The 12,527-nt window shown below is 44.4% G+C and overlaps 1 protein-coding gene across 2 annotated transcripts in view; it reads right to left on the bottom strand.

Annotated features, from left to right (window-relative positions):
• The window catches only part of adam19b (ADAM metallopeptidase domain 19b), a 169,670-nt gene that overhangs the window by 43,363 nt on the left and 113,780 nt on the right, over positions 1-12,527 (bottom strand). For both annotated transcript variants that reach the window (XM_043703985.1, XM_043703984.1), the window contains exons 13-16: positions 8,092-8,181; positions 5,408-5,603; positions 4,587-4,695; positions 1,323-1,527 (exon numbers count right to left, since the gene is read on the bottom strand). In XM_043703985.1, coding sequence (XP_043559920.1) covers positions 1,323-1,527; positions 4,587-4,695; positions 5,408-5,603; positions 8,092-8,181 — 600 coding nt within the window. The remainder of the gene's footprint in view (positions 1-1,322; positions 1,528-4,586; positions 4,696-5,407; positions 5,604-8,091; positions 8,182-12,527) is intronic.

Here is a 12,527-nt window from a genome sequence, read left to right as displayed (position 1 = left end):
AACATGATCAGGACCCAGATGCATCAAGATTGGTCACTGGGGTAAAAACAAATCTGTGCAGAGAGAAACAATTAATGGTTCATGTCCGATATGACTCCTCTTTAGAAACACTAATTCTGTTCCTCTTTCCACAGATGCTGCCAAACCCGCTGAGTTTCTCAAGCACTTTCTGTTTCAGATCTCCGGTGACTGCAGTACTTTACTCCTGCAGTGGTTCTGCTATAATTCGTGTTTCTTCAATGCGAGTTGGCAATAACGCTAACGATGAATTTAGACCGTTATATGTAGAATGCAAACTTTCCTTACCTCTATTGACTACGATTCTGGTCCCATTAGTTTAATTGGTGCTGCTATTACGTGATTTTCTTATAACATGGGATCGCATGGGAATTGAACTATTGCGTTATATCAAATAGACTGCACTTATGTCCCATTGGCTCCGAGAAGATGATATTTTTGGGAGATGCTGAAGCGGTGCTAGTGATATTAAGAAGTTTGCAAACTAGAGAATTCCCATTTTTCAAAGGGACCCCAAGAAAGAGCAGGGAGTGGCCAGTGTCAGAACATGAAGCGATGAGAGGGACACAGATTGGGAGGGATTGAAAGACAGGCAAATTGTAAAGGGCAGCTGGAGAGAGGAGGAAAGTGGAATGGAGAGTGCCAAAACTTGGGAGAAGTGGAAGATGAGGTGGGAGGTTATGGAGGGAGTGTAAGTATAGGGGTTCAGTGTGAAGGGGAGAGGGGCACTTGGAATTGCCTTTGGGACCAAAGGTAAGTGGACAGGTCATGGGCGTGCACCATATTGAAAGACTGCAAGGTACTATTGGCTGTACCCAGTACTGGGCTGAGAACTTGACAGAGGGGATTTCACGCCTCGAGGGCACATTTTTAAGGTGAGAGGAGAGACATTTAAAAAAGACATGAGGGCCAAATATCTTTACACAGCGCGTGGTTCGCCTGTGGAAGAAATTTCCTGAGGACGTGGTGGATGTGGGCACAATTACAACATGTAAAAAAGACATTTGGATAAGTACATGAATAGGAAAAGGTTTGGGGAGATAAGGGCCAGGAGCAGGCAGGTGGGATTAGTTTTGTATGGGATCACGTTTGGCATGGACAAGATAACTGAAGGGTCTGTTTCTGTGCTGTATGACTCTATAACTTTATAACCCCCATTTTATTGTGGCCATTGATGTTAATGGGGTATAAAACGCACAAGAAGTAGACATTCCACAATTGCCGGCAAAATGCCCAAAATCGAAACCTGCTGAAGATCACCGGCCACTTGGTCTCAAACCTTTGGCAAAGCAGAAGTTACTCACATGCTTCTCAGTACACTTTGTTCCAGTCATGACCAGCCCTGGATCCAGCATGTCCCCTTCCAGCTCTGGAGTCATGTACACGTGAGTACCTCTGCATTGCACCTTCCTCCCTTCCAAGATTATCGTGGTGTCTATGGCAACTGCATTTGCATCCAGGGGCTTCTGCGCTGCACTTTGACACTGTATTTTCCCGCATTTGGCATTCCTTCCGCAGTAAAAAAGACACATATTTAAAAGTTAGCAGGACTGAGAGCGATGGCATCAATTATTTTCCAAAGGCACCAATAATTCAACGTCAACCTTTAACGACATGAATTCCACAGGAGAATGAGACATTTACAATAAATTTGCAGAATTAAGTATGCTAAGGTATACTCTGCAGATGCCAGTGTTAGGCTAGATTCAAATCCCACTGTCTCTCTGCCCACACTCTCTCTCATTGCTGCAATCCCTTTCACCTCCTCTCCGTTAATCTCTCTTAGATGCCCTCTAATTGATTTCTCTCTTTTCCATGACTTGCTCTCATTTGATGATTTCTCCTCCCTTTTCATTCACAATGTGACATGTGTCCCATCTCTCTTCTATTACTGCCACAGTCTATTTCTTACCCTTTGCCCTCCCTCTTGCTCAATCACATCACTCTCTCTCGTTTGTCCCAGAAAGTCACTGTTATAGAGCTCTACAGGATAGAAAAAGGCCCATCGGCCTGTTGAGTCTGTGCTGGTCAAAATGAAGCATCTAACTATTGTAATCTCATTTTCCAGTACTTGGCCCGTAGCCTTGGCCTCGTAAGTGCACAACTAAAAATCTTCTTAAATGTGATGAGGGTTTCTGCCTCTCCTAGGAGAAAGTGAGGACTGCAGATGCTGGAGATCAGAGCTGAAAATGTGTTGCTGGAAAAGCGCAGCAGGTCAGGCAGCATCCAAGGAGCAGGAGAATCGACGTTTCGATTCTCCTGCTCCTTGGATGCTGCCTGACCTGCTGCACTTTTCCAGCAATACAGTTTCTGCCTCTCCTACCCTGACAAGGCAGTGAGTCCCAGATTACCACCACCTCTAGGTGAAAGAAAGTTTCCTTGCATCTCCTCTAAACCTCCGTCCCCTTAGCTCAAATTGATGCCCCCATATCATATCCCTTCATCAAGGGAAAACTTCCTTCCTGCCTACCCTGTCTATGCCACTCAAAGCATGATACATCTCAATCACATCACCCCCTCAGCCTTCTCTGCTCCAAGGAAAACAACCACAATCAGCCCAATCTCTCTTTATAACTAAAATTCTCCAGCCCAGGCAATATCCTGGTAAATCCACTCTGCACCATCTCCAGTGCTTTCACATCCTCCTATAATGTGGATTCCAGAGCTGCACTCAATACTGCACACAAAGTGAGTAGGCTCTAATTGGTAGGTGTTCGTAGCAGCTTGACTGAAATGAGGAAATGAAAATGTGGGATTATTCATTATTAATCACTTGTTCAGAAGTGTTAGTGGCAGCAAGTTATATTACTTGTGGTCATACAGTCATACAGTTCAGAAAGAGACCCTTCGGCCCAACCAGTCCTTGCTGACCATAATCCAAAACTAAGCTAGTCCAACCTGCCTGTGTTTGGCCCATATCCTTCCAAATATTTCTTATTCATGTACTTATCTAAATGTCTTTTCTCAACATTATAACTGCATGCACGTCCACCATTAATTTCCTTTGGAAGTTAATTCCACACATGAACCACTCACTGTGTAAAAAAGTTGCCCCTCATATCTTTTTTTATCAAATCTTTCTCCTCTCACCTTAAAAAATATCCCCTGGTCTTCAAGTCCCTCACCTGAGGGGAAAAACACCTGACATTCACTTTATCTATCTGCCTCACAATTTTATAAACTTCGATCAGGTCACCCCTCAAACTCCTACACTCCAGTGAAAAAAGTCTATCAATGGTCATGTTTGATCAAATATATTACCTCAGTCAGATTCTGGCTGTGTACGATTTGGTGTCATCTTCTAATCTAAATCAGAAAATCTCAGTTTCCAGTTCCACTGCAGAGATTTGAACACAAAAATCAAGGCCAAGGAAGTGCTTAACTGAGATGAGATGTTTAACTGAGGTCCTGTCTGCTTTCTCATGTTGATAGTAAAGATACAAGAGCACTATTTCAAAACAGCACAACAAAGTCCTCCCTGGAATCTGCAAGAATATTTATCCTTTGAACAACACAGAAATCACAACAACATAGGAATAGGCCATTCGTCAATGTTGCGTCCATGCTTGCCCTCCTTACAGCCTCTGCCCTACCCTGCCCTTCTCCTCAGATCCATGGATAATCCTGCTCTTCAAAGCTTTCGAATGTTTAGGAAATGTAAGAAAAGTGTACAGCACTGATGGAGGCCACCCGGCCCACCATGTCAACACCAGGCAAGCAACAAACGCACAACTTAATTGCATCAACAAGCAAACTATATCCCTGGAAGTTATGGGACTTCGGGTGTATTTCTATTAAAAGCAGTTGAGAGCCTCTTCCAACACTTGCAGGCAATGAATTCCAGGCCCTGAACATCCTCTGTGTGAATCAAGTAACTTACCGTGGAATCCCTATAGTGTGGGAGTTGGCCGTTTGGCCCATCAAGTCCACACCGACGTACTGAAGAGCATTCCACCCAGACCCACCCCAACCCTATGACCATGCATTTCGCAAGCCCAATCCACCTAACCTGTGCAACTTTGGAGGGAAGATGGAGCACCCAGAGTAAACACGGGGAAATGTGCAAACTCCACTCAGACAGTCACCCAAGGCTGAAATCAGACCCAGATCCCTGGCACTGTGAGGCAGCAGTGCTAACCATTGTGCCACTCTTTCACTGTAAGGAAAACTAACTGCCCAGTGAATGATGTTTGTGGCCGTTTTGCTATCTACTCCCTACAATATGATCAGTGACTGCACCTCAAGGACACTTCAAGACGATAAAGCACTTTGCAAACCCTTGATTTCTTGAAAGGTGGCATAAAAATCCAGGTTATTTCTTTTAGACGGTGTGTACATTAGCAATCAAACAAATGAGGAGACTGCAAATCGGGAGTTACTTTTCCACCTCAATAACTCTTCTTGACCCCTGAGGGCAGGTCAAAATGGCCGACCTGCCAAAACGCCACTGACCATTTGTTGCACCAAGAAGCAATTGTGTAGTCCTCTCTCCGCTCCTCCCCACCATCCCTGGTTACATGGCACAAGGCTGTCCAAATGCTGGTGAAGTTACTGGTTGCTCCTTTTACCTGGTCTCGCATTTGCGGTAGCTTCCCCCGGGGCCTCTGCCGCAGTTACCGTACGTGTCCCCCGCGCTGTTCACCATCTTGAAGCATTCCGCTGGAGCAGCCTGAGCCCCTGAAACCACGGAGAGGAAAATTGAGTGGGGTTGAGGGCACTATGCCTTGAACATTTTTACGGCAATGGGAGAAGATCACTAAAACGATGAGGGCTACTCGTACCATATATACTCGTGTATAGGTCGAATTTTGAAGACGGATTTTTAAATCTGAAATTAGGGTGTCGACTTAATCACAAGGTATTGTTTTTGTGAGGATGAATATTTATTTACAAAATAGATAAAATAGGAAATTTACCTTCCTTGCAGCCTCCTGTTCCAGCTTCTGGAACATTCCCTGTAATATGTTTGGGCTGCGGTAAATTGCAGGTAACTGAAACCGACTCCGTGGATACAGTGGTCGCCTGTACTGTTGTACCATTACAGTAATTCTGAAAACCTGTAGTGGAGTGTGACGGCTGGCAGACTGGAAGACCCGGAATGGAGTGGTACTGCCAGCAGACTGGAAAGTCGGAGAGGATCTGTAACTGTGAAGCACTGGGGTCGACTTATACCCGAGATATATGGAAATATAAGATTTTTTGGCCAAAAATTATGGGTTAACTTATACATGAGATCGACCTATAAACGAGTATATACAGTAATTAAAACAGAGATCATGCGGTGATATCCATAAAGAGAGAAAATAAAAATAAAAATCTGTCCAATTATTAAAGAACAGCGCTAAACAGAGCCATAATTGAATTCAGGATTACTGGGATTTCTACCTACCAGCACCCCATAGCAGCACACACTGGCTGTCATAAGTTAGACACATCCCGTTGTAGCAATAGGCCTGACCTCCATCACAGCTGGCACCATCCATTTTGTAAAAGTTGGCCGGACAGAACTCCGAGCTGCCAGAGCAATATTCAGGTAGGTCACATGGTCCCGACGAGGCCCTACAGACAGTGCCGGAGGCCTTTAACTGTTGGAAGGAAAGGAGAAATCCACCAGTGCATAAGAGTGGGGCTGCTAAAAGGAACACTGTACGTAACACACTGGCTCAGTGGTTAGCACTGTTGCCTCACCACCAGAGACATGGATTCGAATCCAGCCTTGGGTGGCTGTCTGTGTGAAGTTTACACATTCTCCCTGTGTCTGTGTGAGTTTTCTCCAGGTGCTCCCGTTTCCTCCCACAATCGAAAAATGTGCAGGTCAGGTGAATTGGCCATGCTTCATTACCCATTATGTTCAGGGATGTGTAGGTTAGGTGCATTAGTCAGGGTAACTGTAGAGTAATCGGGTAGGGGAATGGGCTGGGATGGGTTATTCTTTAGAGGGTCGGTGTGGACTTTTGGGCCAAATGGCCGGTTTCCACATTGTAGGGATTATAAGAAATACATTGCCGGACCATTTAGAGGTCATACATCAAATTCGCAGCAGGTAAGGGTATTAATAGTCAAAATGTGTGTCGCTGGAAAAGCACAGCAGGTCAGGCAGCATCCGAGGAGCAGGAGAATTGATGTTTCAGGTGTAAGCCCTTCATTAGGAATTTGTCATGAAGGGCTTACACCCGAAACGTAGACTCTGCTGCTCCTCGGATGCTGCCTGACTGGCTGTGCTTTTCCAGTGCCACACTTTTTGACTCTGATCTCCAGCCTCTGCAGTCCTTGCTTCCTCCTAAGGTTATTGAACCTCAGGTTGTTTCATTGCTACTATGAATTTGAGAGGTAGCTCTGGCATGGAGAAGATGCTTCCTGGGAGACTTCCTGAGCGGTCATAGGAACAATAGGATACCACTGCTCAAGCCCCACGACTGGAGGGCGGTCACCAATTGGAGTTTGGTAACCAACAATTGAAACAGGTATTATCAAGGCTAAAATGTAAATAGAATATCAAAAGGTTTGTTTCCTCTGTGTGTTATTTTTAGTGGATTAATTAGTGGGTCTGTGTTAGTGAAATAACCACAGAAGCCGGTATCCCGTCTCCAAGTCACCCTTTATGTACACGTGCACAGTACACTGGCTATGACCAGCCAGCTCAGAGTCAGTCCCTGAAGTCAGGGGACTCTCTGAATCACCTGTTTACATCTGTCAGCCAGGGCTCCCTGATTGGCCCAAGGCAACAACCCCAATCAAGGATCTCACAGTCAATAAGATCTATCTGGTTCTAATCACTACAGCTGGAATCCTTGTTCAAGTAATGTAAACAGGAATTTGCAAAACGGACCCACTTTCTTGAGCTCACACTCCCCAACAGAAGTATTACGGGCTCCCTTTCCCTACAGAAATATTTTTGAGCCAGTTGGGTTATTGTGGCAATCTAACAAACAACTTGGAAATGCTGGTTAAATATCGAGCGGCAACACACATTTTGTAGAATAGAAACTATGGTAAATGTGAGTTTGAACACTGCTGTGTTGCAGAAGTTGGATCAGCTGTGTGTCTTTTTTACAACTTGAAAGTCAAAAGCAGAATGGTGTGGCGTTCACTCATCTGTTACACAAGATCGTGTAGCGTTCACCTTTGGGCTGAAAGGCTCCCAGCAACAGCCTTTGCATTTTGAAGTTGCAGTTTGGGACATACCTGAGAAGGACAAGTTGAACTCAGACCTCAGAAGTCTGCAAACAAAGACAGGGCTCTCTCTTTCTCACTCTCTGAGAGTGGGGGGAAAACAAACACCTCAAAAAGTCTGAAACGAAGAACTTCAAACAATTCCAAATGATCAAACGATCCAAAGTGCAGCTCTGCGATCGATAGCAATGTGATACCATCAACAAAAATCAAAAGAACTGAGAGAAAGTCACCTCTTGTCACTTACATTTTGAACTTTTGATCCACAGAATTTGTACCTTTTGCTCTATGCTTTCCCAGCCATAATATATCTGCAGACCTGTCTGTCTTATTGGTGGCGTGTGCATGTTTGAGGTTAAAGTGGACTAGTTTAAATTTGCAAAGTTACAGCAGTTAATAAGTTTTGCCATTTGTTAAAGGGGAGGTTTGTTTCTAATAAATGTGTTTCTTTTGTTAATTGATGAAACCTGATTTGAGTTCCTTTGGTCCTAGGTAGCAGTCAAGTTTAGGCAAATTAAGTGTTTTGGTAATTAAATTTGTCATTCCTATGTTTGTGACAACTCATAGAATAGTGGAGTTTGGTTCCCAGTGCAGTCCTCACATCAGGGTCTTGACAGTAGAATCTGGAATACATTGTCTGGGAGTGTGGTGGAGGCACATGCAATTGAGATATTGAAGAGGGAATTGGATCATTATCTGAAAAGGAGGAACATGCAGGGTTACAGGGAGAAGGTGGCTCCATGACACTCACACATTGCAGGTTCTGAGAGCCAGAGCAGACACAACCGGCCTCTGAAAGGCTATAACCAAGTATGATTCTGTGGAATAGCATATGAACGGGCATTTTCAATTCACCAGATGTTACTGCATTGAAAACATGATGATGTAAAGGCTTCTGACCTTGCACTTTTCACAACAGATTCCATGGGCACACTCTGCATTTCTTTTCAAGGTGCAGTTATTGGCATGGCAACAGGGGTTGTTGCATTCCTGAAAAATAAACACAAACAATGCTAAAGAGCAATGAAGGGACAGACTTTGAAATATGGCATTCCTGTGATAGAAAACCATATAGATCAGTGTGGCCCCATGTTCAGTATCTGGTTGAAGTTAAGAATTTTGGAAAGACGTCCACCTTTCCCACGCCCTTGAATGGAGTGACCTCATCTATGCCCCTCTCAGTCAGGTTCTCCTCTACTTTTCCCTGTTTACCAATAACACCCCTTTCCCTTGAATTCAAGGCCACAAAAAAAGACTGAAATGAAGAGGTCTCTGATTGCTGTAGCATCCTAGTTTCAGATTTCACTATCATATATAGGAACATGTTACTGCCAATGTTGGAATATGTACTGAAAACAACAAGATTAGAGTGGTGCTGGAAAAGTTCAGCAGGTCAGGCAGATTCCGAGGAGCAGGAAAATTGACGTTTCGGGCAAAAGCCCTTCATCAGGAAAACATGCTTTTCCAGCACCACTCTAATCTTGACTCTAATCTCCAGCATTTGCAGCACCCACGTCCGCCCTGAAAATGACAAGTGCTGGAGATCACAGCGGGTCAGAAAGCATCTACGGAGAGACAGCAAGTTAACGTTTCGAGTTTAGATGAAGAGCCATCTGGAATCACAACGTTCGTTTGCTCTCTCTTCATGGATGCTTTACTATCATATAGCTTGCTAACACAGCCTGAGGTGAAACGGGATGGTTGGAATTAAGTGCTATTGTGAGGGGTAAGGGCCCAACTTTTTAATATTGATTACTGATTAATATTTAACTCACATCTGGAACACTTACTCCAAGCAGACTTCCACAGGTTCCATAAGACTCCAGACAGGGCAAATGTGATCATGGACACTATGTGAATTATGAAGGAAAAACCTTGCCAAAGAGTTGGAAGTGAAGTCACCAGTACTGGTGCCATTAACAGGAGGCTTGCAAACCAATAACAGACTCCTTGACCGATCTCTCTGTTCTAATCAAAAGGCCAAGAGGGGCAATTGTGGCATCTCATCTCTACACTGCAGATGCTCAACACACAATAACTCAGGGCAACGACTCAAAACAATTTTGTGATGCCTACAACAAATAAGAAATTAGAGGCTTTTACTTTTTACATAGCACCATCTTGAGCTCAGGACATCTCAAAACATTTCACAGCCAATTGAATGTAGTCTGTCTTTGTGCCAACAACTCTGTACACAGTAAGGTCCCGAAACAGTGATGACAGGATAATCTGTCTTTCACTAATGTCAGTTTATGGATAACCATTGACCAAGACACTGGTAAAACCTTCCCTTCAGATAGTGCGATGGGATCTTTTACATTAATGGTGACCGGGCAGATGCAGCTTCAATTTAACACATCATTCAAAAGCAGAATTATGAATTATAGAGTCCTGGATTTGTATAGCACAGGAGGAGGTAATTCATCCTGCACCTGGACATAGTGAGAGATAAACAAAATAGAAAACCTACTGAGGACAAATAGGCGGCATGGTTGACTATCACACTTATAAACATATTTTCGTTTTACATCACCGTCTGATTGATCCAATGTTATTTTAGCTGGAGCCTCACGAATGAACTCAGGAGGACTACCCCATCCCCAGCATCACAGACTGTGAGAACCCTGTCTGAAAACAGCTACATTTTCCCTTCACAGCCTAACATCTTGTCATGTTCAAATGTGGAAACGGCAGATGTTTAGAAACCTTCCAACATGTTGGCAGCATTAACTTTTACTGTACAACTGGAAAAGGCAAGGAGGAACAAAGTGAAAGGCTGTATTTGCATTTGGGAATAACCAGGGATTGCCTGGCCTTTCCAGCATCACATTGACAACCAATGAGTGATGGCTTCAATCAACTCAGTTCCGTTGGACGTGGGTGTCAGGTAAGTCCTGTCCGGCTTGATGTGGCCAATTCTTCAGCACTCTTATCATGGTGGAGGTGATGTTCGTTCTGAACAACATCCTCATCTTCCTCCTCAGAAGACTGCTTTCTCATCATCCATTATGTTCCCTCCTTTGTCTGCAATGGGTGCCCACTGCACAGCATGCGAGGGTTATAGAGCACACTCTGTCTACAGCATACTGCAAGGAACATCCCCCAGACCTGTCCATGTGTTAGAACTTCACCTCGAAGGGGCTTATTGTCTGCCCCATGATGGGCCTGGTGGCCTCATTCAGGTTGTATTGTGGTCATCAACCATATTTGGAGACGGTACCTCTGGTCTCCTGGCAGTTTTTCCTGTAAGGTACACAGCTATTAGAATGAAGCAGGAACCTGAGGGTTATCAATGAAATCGGCGTCATGGGTGCTTTCAGAGTACTTGGCACAAGCTTTTAAGATGTGGTTACAATGATCACAGATGAGATGAACATTGACTGATTGTAAACTTTCCTATGCATGAAGTTAGTGGTGTGATAATACAGTGCTCTCAATGCTACCTGAGCACCTTTCCCTGCACTTGAACTGCTCCAAAAGATGTCCAATTCTGTGGCAATGTTCCGAGACATCCTCATTTGGCAGCAGTGCTGCACCTCGCTCATCTTGAGGCCATTTCAGTGAAGGCGAAGCACTTTGGACCTCTCTAATCAGTGGCTCAGTGGTTAGCACAACTGCCTCACAGCGCCAGGGACCCGGGTTCGATACCACCCTCGGTCTGGGTGGAGTTTGCATGTCCTGCGTGGGTTTCCTTCCGGTGCTCCAGTTTCCTCCCACTATCCAATGATAGGCAGGTTAGGTGGACTGGCCACGCTAAATTCCCTATATTATGCAGGGATGTGTAGGCTAGGTGGACTGGCCATGTTAAATTCCCCATAGTGTGCAGGAAAGTGTATTGGCCATGCTAATGTGGGGTTATGGGGATGCAGTGACATGCTGTCTAGAGCGTCGGTGCAGACTGGATGGGCCAAATGGCCTCTTTCTGCAGGGATTCTATGAATCATCTTATCTGAAGTTTTTCATCCCTGGAATCATCTTTGCAACGTTCTCTGCACTCTCTCCAATACATTCACATCCTTCCTAATGTATAGCACCCAGAACTGTACACAGTACTTCAGCTGAGATCCAACCAGTCTCTTTTAGAAATTCAGCTTCACCTTCCCTATCTGATGAAATAAAATCATCCAGTTTTCAAATACTGGCCCTGCCTTCCTCTATCATTCCCAGCTACAGCATTGATACAGCCTGAGGAACAGGCTGACAGCTGCTCTATATTATACAGCCATTTCAGTTGATTCACATAATAAGAAACATAAGTCCTTTGACAACTATTTCTGAAACAGAAACACAACAAGAATTTCCTTTAGCAAGCGCTGAAGGTAAGCATGCTTAACTGAAAAGGTAAGCTCGCTTTTCTCTGGCTGATGAAAATAGTTAGCAATCGCATTTACCTCCTGGCTTTATTGTGGGAGCTTGCTGTGCACAAATCTGACTCACTTCCTACATTGCAACAGGATCTCCACAGCAAAAATGCTTCACTGGCTTTGAAACACTTCAGGAAGTGCTGCGGTTCTGAAAGGCGCTGGCTAAAATTGCGAGTTTCCTCTCTCTTTGCCAACATATGCAACAATTTAACAGGAGCGGGGCCTGCAAGAAAGGCTCCTCAAGGTTGCTAGGGATGGACAACAGATGCCAGTCGCACCCACATCTCACTAAGACACAACTTGAAAAGCAAACTGTCATAATCTTCCAGACATTTCTGTGCAATTTCAGAATTCCAGAAATGTCAACACCTCTCCTGATGAATGGACACTCAGAGAACATTCACACACAAAATAATGCAGCTAACACATTTAGTGTCACTTTTTTGCTGTCTTCTAATTGCCTGCCCTATAAGGACTGGCATGGTCTAGGAAGCAAGGGCTTTACTCTGCAAATTCAACACCCAAGCTGTGGACGTGCAAATCACCCTGCAAATCTCTCAGCTCTGCAGAAACCTCCTCATTTCCCCAACAGCAACTTGCGTCCTTTCAAACTTCACTTGATTTATTATCGACTGTTTCATAGCACTTGTCAGGTGGATGCCAAGAAGGTGAAATCTTGTACCCATTCCTCCCATGTCCGCATTACTGAAAATGAGGAAACAAGGTCTCGTTCTGAATTCAGCATCTTCAACAGTGCAGTATTCGCTGTGGGCAGCACTGAAGTGGTGGCCTAGCTTTTCCACTCAAGTCTCTGGAGGTTGAGGGTTGACATTAGAGAGGTTTATAAAATCATGAGGGACATGGATAGGGTAAATAGACAAGGTCTTTTCCCTGGGGTGGGGGAGTCCAGAACTAGTGAGCATAGTTTTAGGGTGAGAGGGGAAAGATATAAAAGAGACCTAAGGGGCAATG

The sequence above is a fragment of the Chiloscyllium plagiosum genome, chromosome 14, assembly GCF_004010195.1.
Source record: "Chiloscyllium plagiosum isolate BGI_BamShark_2017 chromosome 14, ASM401019v2, whole genome shotgun sequence".
Taxonomy (NCBI): Eukaryota; Metazoa; Chordata; class Chondrichthyes; order Orectolobiformes; family Hemiscylliidae; genus Chiloscyllium; species Chiloscyllium plagiosum.
Note: the sequence above shows the minus strand (reverse complement) of the source record. Positions and strands in the feature narration are given on the sequence as shown.